General features: G+C 46.9%; 1 protein-coding gene across 10 annotated transcripts in view; it reads right to left on the bottom strand.

Moving 5' to 3' along the window:
* Positions 1-263: 263 nt before the first annotated feature.
* ZNF618 (zinc finger protein 618) overlaps positions 264-9,843 on the bottom strand; it is a 163,636-nt gene continuing 154,056 nt past the window's right edge. For all 10 annotated transcript variants that reach the window (XM_035564648.2, XM_035564645.2, XM_050714612.1 and 7 more), the window contains 2 exons: positions 6,781-6,882; positions 264-5,666 (listed from right to left, as the gene is read on the bottom strand). In XM_035564648.2, the coding sequence (XP_035420541.1) occupies positions 4,153-5,666; positions 6,781-6,882 (1,616 nt within the window). In that variant the 3' untranslated portion in view covers positions 264-4,152. The remainder of the gene's footprint in view (positions 5,667-6,780; positions 6,883-9,843) is intronic.

Below are 9,843 nucleotides of genomic sequence, written 5' to 3'. Positions count from 1 at the left end.
GTGCAGAGCTCTGCCTCTGTACCCTCCTTCCTCAGTTTTGTTTTAACACGGATCTTCGGACAGGACTGGAATGCCCTTCATTCTTTACAGTTCACCTTCTGTCGGTACCCCGCTCCCCACCTGCAGACACAACCACTCCCAGAGCAAAGTATAAGTCCGAGAGAGCAGCCTGCAAGGTCAGGCTCAGAACAAGCAGCAGAAACAAATGAATGCCCAGAGGACACATACACCATTTTTTTCTTTTTTTTTCTTTTTTTCTCCAAACATCTTTCTCAAGTGCAAGTATAGGAAACAGAAGAAGCAGAAGACAATTCCCAGCATGACCTACCACAGGATGATCCCAACTGTGAGGACTTTTCCCAGCCCACAGGGAGCAGAACAGCTCTGGCCAAACCCAAGAGGGCCTCTCTCCTCCTGTCTCCCAGCACAGGACAGGCAGGACTCCTCACAGCACAACTGCTGCTCTGTACAGAGAGCTACCACTGAGCTGATGCCAATAACCTGGCAAATAAGAGCTTCCAAAATTCAGACCGTGGTAGTGTATCTACACTCCCTAGAATGCACATCTGAGTCCTAAGGAGGGAAGGAGAAATAGGAGCAAAACCTTGGCATTTGGAGTAACTTTAGAGTAAATCCGCATGCTCCAGATGTGCTTCCCTCCTTTCAAAGAGGCAAAGGAACATCAGACACAAGTCAGCCCATGGGCAGGCCCAGCACTAAGAGCTCCTCTGAGCAGAACACCCTATGACCTTCTGAAGTCTCATGAAAAGCTGTGGCCTCTTCCACTGACCTGCTGGAGAAGGGCTGGCCAACCAGCTTCTCTTCTCACCCAGACTTTCCAGATTGCTCCATTAGATTTTGTTTTGCTTTTTTTCAGCTACTATTGAGTTTTTAAGTCTTTGTGAGAATCTCATCTGCCAGACATTGCTGTATGTTTGCTTAGATCCCTCTTGGCATTAGTGCAATGATAACTGTGGATTTGGCAGCTGCTAACTGGGGAGAGGGCCCATCAGTCCCTCTTTGGTCACCACAGCAGAAAAGCTCCAGATCTGATGCCACATCAGACTGTAAAAAGGAGAAGAGGAACTACAGGTGGCGCTGGCCTCTCCACCCACATGCCCTGGTTGTGTAGCCCTGGTCCAGCTCACTGCTGGACAGCCTGGCATTAAATGTTTGCACAAATGACTGCAATTTTACCTCAGTTCTGGGGCTTTAAACCTGTGGTAAGTTCTTGTTGGTCCACTTCCCTATCCTAATGCCTGGCAGACAGACACAACGAGCCTGAGTTGGCAGATCCCATGGCAGTTAGCAGCCTGTCCCACAGCAAAGAAGTGCTGGGTTTGGAACTCTCTGAAAGGAACAAGTAGCTGTCACACCTTTGCCTGAGTGCTGAAGAGCCTGTGAGCAGCTCTTAGAATCTCAGGCAAACCAGGCAAAAAGGTGTAGCACACCATTTGGAAAAAGCAGTACAAATCCTGTCCCGCTTCTGCCTGTCCGCTGAGCTCTGCAGCCTCAAAAGCTAATCTTGCTTTGGACTTGTCCCTTCAGCCCAGTTTTCTTGCTGCAGGATCCATTGTGTTTTTCAGTGGAACCTGCAGCAGGCACAAATACTTCATAATTGGCACACTTTGCACCTGCTGAATTATTTATTTTTGTTTGGTTTTAGTCTGAGACTTAGTTTTTGTTTGTTACAGGCTCCTCCTGCACTGCAAGCGCAAATAGATATGCTACTGCGGGCCCAGACAGTGGCTGGGTGGGCAGGATTTGTCTGGGGGAAAATAAAACCAGAAAGAAGAAACGTTGGCCCTGCGACCTGCACCTGTTTGCAAAAACCATTGCCAGAGAAATCAGATCTTCAAGTGCCTCCGCCTTGGCTGCTCATCTTCACCTGCTGCTACCTCTGCAGTTGCCGGTGGGGTTGTGGACTACATATTTTAAGTTATCCATATGCAAAACTCAGATTTAAGAGAGAACTAGTTTTGCCCTGAGGCCACTAATAGTGCCGAGAGGTGCTGTCAACCTAAGCTCTGTACTCAGGCTACAGTAAGTCCTGTTTCCAGGCTCAGAAGGGCAAGAGTCATTCTGGGGCAAGACACTGGGGTACAAAGAGCCATCGTCGGTGACCTTGATCTAGGGAAGGTCTCTAGCATGCAAACTGTTCCCCGTCTGAGCCCCGTGGCAGTGAAGCTGTCCATTAGTTCCTGGGTTCTGTGTCTGAACACAAAACCCGAGGCCGGGTGGGCTGAGCTGCGAGCTAGCTGACTGGCCCTGCCATTTCTCATGTCCTGTGACGTGCAACTTCTAATTCAACCAGAGATGGGCAGGTGGGATCTTGGTTGAATGTCTGTTCAACAGCAGCATTCCAAAAAGGGCCCCCGATCTTACCACTGCATCACCAGCAACCAGAAACACCGCTGCGCTGTTTGAGGGCTCCAGCCTCCAGCCTGTCCCTGGACCCTGCCCCATCCGTCCTCCCACGCCACCGCTGCTGCTCCACTGCCACTGTGGCTGCAGCTCCTGAGGACACTACTGGAAGCAGGAGAGAATGCTTCAAAAATAAGAATTTGTTTCAATTTGCCTCTGGGATACAAGTCGCAGTGATGAAAAATTAACAGTTTGGCACCAGAAGTCAGGAATTGTCCAAGAGGCACCAACTCTGACAGCTTGCAGAGATCTTGTCTAGCAGCCCATGAGCTGTGCCTACGGGAATCGGACACGGCAGAGCACTGGCCTTGGTGGACAGCAGAGTGACTGAGATGTTTCTGCGTGACGATGATCTCTAATTGCATTCGGGGTGAGCCAGTAAGTGTGAACATTTAAGGGCCGATGGCCTTCCTAGCCAGAACGATTCAACAACATAACAAGTAGTGTAATGCACTGTAGGTATTAAAAAGACATTCGTGCTACTAGAGGAAACCATTCCAAATAAAACAGGAAGATATTCATCGCACTCAATCAGGAGCACTTACATTCAGAAGGATCTTTGAGCCCATGCGCTTCTCTAAGCTTCCTTCAAACCCTAGTTTGACAGAACTGATGATCTTTGTTCCCCTGAAAAATCATACACCTTGGTTTGTCCTTGGCCTTGTGAAGGCTATTTTGAGTGTGTGTAGTGGGAAGGTTTACAAAAAATTTAGGTACAAGGGTTCTCAATGGCAGCTGGCAAACGCTGGCAAGCTTGCTGATGGCCAAAGACATGTGTTGTATGTGTTGTAACCGCCTGCTTGCTTGTCCTGGTTTCTAGCTTTTCCATATAAGCAACAGCTGTGGCTTCCATAAGGATATTATTTAATCATAAATGGGCTACTCTGTGAACAAATTTGAGAACCCCTGATGTACAGAATTCACAGAGAAGCTAATTTACACTGGGAATTCAGAAAAGAAGGTATGCTGTAAAAAAAAAATAATCCAAGAAACATAACAATTACAGATGTTTTCTGCCATGAATCATTTCTCTTAGTTTTAAATCAAACTTGTAATCACTAGCTAACAAGTTAAACTCAAAACTGGGAGTGGAGACAGAAGAGTAACTTTTGTTTTTTTTGGAAAAACCCTATATGAAAAAGTTAAAATAAAAATAATAATAAAAACAATCTTAGAGTCTCCCTTCCTGATTTCTAAAGATACTGGTGTTCGTAAAACACAGCTGCCCTGATAACATGCACCGTATGTCAAGAAGGCTGCAGGCAAATGCCCTCAAGGTGTACAGTTATTCAAAGGAGCAAAGTCCAGTGAAGAACTGGTCTGTTCAATGTAGTCTGATTATCCATGGCAAGATGGCCCAGGGGACAAGAGGAAAGGTGGGGTGGAGGAGAAACAAAAGAAACTTCAAGTCACTTTAGATCTCAGCTGCCTGAAGACTTTAGAACATCAGCCTCCCATTGGTCTGCCCACTTGAAAACATTAGAAAGTCTGTCAAGTCCACACACTATCTATGGAAAGGAGCACGTTCCTGGCAGAGGGCTGTCTCTCTCACGTGCTCAGCTTTCCTCTCAAACTTAATTTTATATATATTTATATTTTTATATATATATAAAAAAGCACTTGGTTTCCAGGGGCATTCATAATGAGGTCCACAGTGTTTAGAACTTAAAATTCTTTTTCTTTGTTTGGAACAGTGTTTTAAAGTTTTGTTTTAATTAAAAGACAGTCTTAAAGCATGTTGGACTTCAAAAACATGAGTTTGTTCATGTCTTCTGGACTGAGTAGCCGTCTCCTTTTGATTAAGAGAGCCTGCTCACACATATTTACACATTCGCTTCTGGCACCAACAGCAGGCACTGCTAAGAGCCAAAAGGCTAGCTTGGCTAGTTTTGTATGCTTTTGGGTAACACACGACCAGTACTGAAACAGGTCAGGGGTGGCCTGGAAGAGAGGTTCTTGCAAATAATCATAGACTTCATTTTTCCCGAACCAATCTTCTTCCTGAGCTGCTGTGGCTTCCCCTGCTGCCCGGGGCTTCTTGGTTGAAGGTTCAAATTCTGTTTCTTCTGCCCAGGACTCTTTCACCTCATTAATCAACTCACAGACCTTGCCAATGATCTCTTCGTGCTGGTATGGTGGGACGGGCCGCAGCTTCTGCTGAGGGTCTAGGATCATGGCTACCTTGTGTGCTGAATGAACTTTGAAGTTCTCCTTCAGCGCCTCCAAGAAGAGGTGGCAGAGTTTGCTGACTACGCCAGCATCGTTAGCTTTGGAAGTGAACAGTTTCTCCAGTTTGACGTAGGTGGGCAGTACCAGCTGCAAGGTGGGCCGGCTCTCGTTGCTCAACTCAATTACCGCCTGCTTCACCGGCGCCAAAATAGCTGCCAGGTTGCTGAGCAGGTGTTTGTTCAGGTTTTGGATGAGGTTCATCTTCTTGGCCCTACTGTAGAACTCGCAGATCTGCTCATAGCGCTCGTGGACAAGCAGGAGGGAGTCAGTGACTGAGTTCCAGCAGGGTGGGGGAGAGGTCTCCTCCAGGGAGCCAAAGGTCTCCTTTGAGAGGCCCGTGGATCCTGCCAAATCTTCACAGACATTCAGGAGCTCGATCACTTCGTGCATATTGCGAGCCTGTAGTGTTCGCTTATTCAGCACACTCTGCACTACTGAGTTCAAGGCACAGGCCGAACAACGCAAGCACATGCCTGCCTTGGAGAACGCAGAGGAATTGACTTTGCAGTCTGTGACGTACACTGTCCTGATCTCCGACATCACAAACTCTGAGAGCACGTTCTGTACCCAGTGGTGGATAAAATCACCATTATCTCGAATATCTACACCCTTAATTCCCAGGACATAACTCTTGATGTGGTTGCCTTCCACCTGATAAGCTGTCAGGATGTAGCAAGAATCAGGGCCAATGCTCTGTGAGTGACAAGTGACACCGATGCCCAGGCAGGCATTGCTGCCCAGGGCGCAGGTGACTTTCACCTTCACTTGGTTGTACATCCGAGGCAAATGCTTCAGAGCCAGTGTGTTGAAATTGCCAAGAATTTCGGTGACTGAGAAGGCACCATAGCGAGCTCCACTGTCCACCAGGGTCTGCGCTAGCTTGATGAACTCCTTCCCACTCACCACGCTCAGAGCCCCAAGGTCAGTGCACATCACCCTCAGGAGCCTCTCGGCAATGTTCTGCCGCTCCTTCTCCGGGATCGCGCTGTTCCCTACTGAACCACTTGCAGATGCTGCAGTGAAATACAAGGAGGAAGAGAAAGCAACAGATGAGAATTGTTTGTCTGCAACAGCAGGGCGGAAGTCAAAAAACAATGCTGAGATTGACCTGAGGAGGTGGAACATGCCCAGATGATGGCAGAGGCATTTCCAACCCTGCATTTCTTCCCCAGAGGACTTCTGGACAGATGTACTGCCATGGTAGATGGAACAACTTGTTAAGAGCAGCTAAGACCTTATCTGCTTGCATTCCCTGGCATGGGGACTGAGACAGAGCACACACTGGCTATTCACAACACAGTGCCTTACCAATGGCACCTCTGTGGTATTCATTTAAGAATTGCTAAGGTAAGTTATAATCACGTGTGCCATTTGCTATCCATTTCTACAGGCTGATGGTCACAACTCTGCTCATGTGGCTTAGCCCAGCTGGAAAGCTGAAATTCTTACTATTTTTGTGATTTAAGCCTTTTCTTTGAGCCAGCTGTTTTAGAAGGGAAGCATACAACTTCTTCCACCATCTCAAGCAGTGCCAAAGCCCAAGTTTTATTTTTTTTCCTCCGATCTCCAGCGCCCCTACTTTTTGTGGATGATTTTTGGGAACATAAATGTCAGTTTCGGCACACCAGAACACATAAGCACCATGGTTTTGTATCACCCATCCACCAGGATGCTCAGCTCAAGTGCTTTGGAGATGCTTTCCCAAAGGGCTGTATTCTACCACGTCCCATGAAGCATAAGCTCGCAGGACGAGCTGGGGACAAAGCCAGACACTGGCTGCCAGCCAGCTCAGGAAGCCTATGTCACACCACACTAAATGGAGTCATTTCTTAACCCCAGACTGGATGTCTGACCTTGGATCAGAAGTTAACTTTTTCCAGGCATTCTCAAGTGTGCCCTTACAAACGTCCTCCCCAGTATCCCCAGTACTTTTTGCATATGAGTACTCCTCTAATGGGATGGTTGCTCTGCTCTGCAGGGCTGTACATGAATAACAGATGAAATCAAGTGCAGACAGGGGAGGACAAGAGCTTTGTGTGATGCCTACATTACTGCTGCACACCCTGACAGTCACTCCTTCAAACCCAACAGGAAAGCCCGGGACGAAGACCAAACACTGCTACGTACTATTGTTGGTGTTATTTCTTTGGAGCTGTGGTTTCCACTTTTCTTCAACAACAGCTAGAGGTGATCTGGGCTGGCTAGAGGCAATATTGTTCTCGTTGTCAGCTGTGGGGCAAGAGACAGGGAGGTGTTAGAACACAAGATACTAATTCTTAAAGCACAGAGAAGGGGAAACAATACCCATCTGTTTAGTATCTATTTATGGTTCCCTAACTAAGGTGACCCCAATCTACTACAATCTCTGTAGTAATTAAGAAGTTTTCAGAGATGGCAGAGTACTGTCAGAAACCTTGAAAACTGACTTGCACCCCATCACCTTCCCAAAACGTGGCTGAAATGACATTAAATTTTTCTGTGCATCAGTGACATTGATGCCATCAGCACAACTTGAGAAACGTCTCAACATTTTGGGAGGAACAGATGCTCCTTGTGCAGCCTGACCTGTGCAATTCGCTTGCTTTCAAAATGAAAGCAAGGTTAACAAATATTTATCCTTCATTTGCCTTATTATTTTCCTTTCCACATTGCAAGTGGCTCCCCATTCCTCTACTGGAACTACTTCATGTTTTCTTCCCAATGTCCCTCAGGCTACTCACTGCTGCCTCAGACTGGAAATAAAAAGAAATAAAAAATGTTTCCGGAGTATGACCAAAGATTGTTCCTCCCTACAGCTGCAAAGAAGACCGACTAGAGGTGTTCATGCTCCATTTTCTTATATGGGACTGGGCTAAACACTTTGGCTGCCAGCTGACGGGATTTTCCAAGGAAATGCAGACAAGATAAGTAAATTCCATATCATGTCCATGTCCTTTCCTGTGTCCGAAGAACCTTTCCCCCACTCCAGAAGTTTTCTAGTTGTTAGTATGCTTCACTATGAAATTGTGCTCTGAAATAGTCTCTGAAGCTATATTAAAGCGTACAATGAAGAGAGGTGGAAAAGGAAAGAGGAAGATGGAGAGACTGATGATCAAGCTGAACAGAAGAATGGAATTAAAAACAAAGACAAAACAGGTCCTTTACTCATCACAACTGGACTCATCTCACCTAATTTTGGACATCTCAATTAGACATGTCTCTCTTCAAGACGGCCCCTCTACGGCTTCTTTTACCCTCAGTGGTGCGAAACAGGATTAGGGTGTGATTCATCCACCCAGCCAGAACAAGATGCCTCTTGCAGCATGAGATTCAACATGCTCTGAACTCACCTGGAGTCAATGACTTCTCCACTGATTAGAAAGGGAGTCCAAAAAGATCAGCTCAGATGACAACATCTGTAGCCTAGATACACCAGCATGCAGTGAAATTAATCCTGCCCCAGCACTCCAGACAGCAGCACATGAAGGAAAGGATGCTTTATGAAAGCACACACAGGTTTGAGGGCTTTGCTCTGCAGCCCAGGTTCATCTGGTGCTAGGCAGAGCTGTGGACTGCCCATCGGAATGAATGGGAGAGCACAAAGGCGTTCTCCTTCACGTGTGGCAATGACCTGGGAGAAAAGGGAGTCCAGCAAGGATCTAGAGACAAGCAATGATATGATGAAACTCCTCACAAACAAGTCCTGTCAAATTTGAGCAGCTCTGCATCTTAACTGCTGGGGCATTCATAAACCTTGAAGATGAACAGTTATTGTTAGGCCTGGACACAGACTAGATCAACACCTTGGAGAAATCCAGGGTATGGCAGGACCAGAGCCCAGCCAGGGCTCTGCGGGAGGAATGTAGGTGCCCATGGAAACCAGGGTGCACCGTGGTGGTTGGTGGTTGGGGAGTACCGCCATGCTCAGGACTGCAGCCAGAGGTTGGTCTTTGCATGTGTGGAAGAGACACAATGAGCAGGAGGTGCTCCAGTGAATGCCAGCAATCATATATAACAGCACTCTTCCCCCAGCATTTGCCTAGTCTAATTGCTCCTGACCTAATGCCACAAGTGGCCTCAACTTAAAATGTCTGCGGGTAGGCAAAGAAAAATGCTGAATGTTGGCTACCAACTTGTTCGTGGTCTGGGCGTATCAACATGAAGGCTTCCTCATATTGGTGAGGTGGGTGGGGGGAGAAAACCTCGGAATTTACTTTCCCCGACTCTTTAATCTATTTTAAAGTAATAGGGGATTTATTATCTGCAAATATTCGTCATCATTCAATGTGGCATAAATGAGGTTTGTACATTTTGGCCACATCTTCCTTATCAGGCAGTCTGTGAACTACACTGATCATAGTTCTTTAATTTCTCTTCATGGCTCCAATCCTTTAATCCAGATTCAACCTAGTTGTCCTTTTATTTTTTAGCTCTAGGCTGTCAGAAGGGCATTATATGGTGGCACTCGACCTGAACAAAGTACCACAAAGGGAATCAAAGCTGTATATTGTACAGTGTAATTACAGAACAAATTCTTTCGCCTGACGTTCTGCTGTTCTACTTCTGCCTTTCAGCCTCCAATTTGCATTCTAATTGCTTCTTCTCATTGTGTAGCTGTTTTATGGAGCTATAATCTCTCCTTCTAGCCTCCAGGCTCAGCCCTCTGAATGACTCAAGAGCCAGTACAACCCCGCTCTTGCTCCTTGAAGCCAGCTGCATGTTCCTTATCTTTGGTCACTTACGAGAGGGGCTCAGTGGACGGGTCGCATTTAGTTGCAAGAGATTAGCCCTTTGCATCAGACACAGCAAGCTAAACTGGGTCCCAAACACATCAGCTGAGGGAGTATTTGACATGGATGGGCTTTTTGGATCTCCACATCCCCGTCGCGAAACGTTCCTTGAACACAGTCACACAGACTACTACAAATGGCTACTGTGCCAGTGTCCCCACTGCAGATCCTTTGCCCCCAGTTCTGCTGACCGGTAAGGTCTCTGCCTCCCCAGATGGCACAGACGTTGTGCTGATGCTGCTTCTCGGATGTGCCAGTCTGCAAGCTCTGACAGACTAAAAGGCAACAAATGTGTTCAGAGTAGCTGCACACCCTGGGTAATCTCTGCTGCTGCTCTGCTTGAGTATGGTTTCCAGAACCAGATACCCACCAAGGCTGTCTGAGGCTCTCACACCTCTTCATTTTCATCCCACAGCAGCAA

This window comes from Cygnus atratus, chromosome 19 (assembly GCF_013377495.2).
Source record: "Cygnus atratus isolate AKBS03 ecotype Queensland, Australia chromosome 19, CAtr_DNAZoo_HiC_assembly, whole genome shotgun sequence".
NCBI classification, from domain to species: Eukaryota; Metazoa; Chordata; class Aves; order Anseriformes; family Anatidae; genus Cygnus; species Cygnus atratus.
This window is presented reverse-complemented; position numbering and strand designations above follow the sequence as displayed.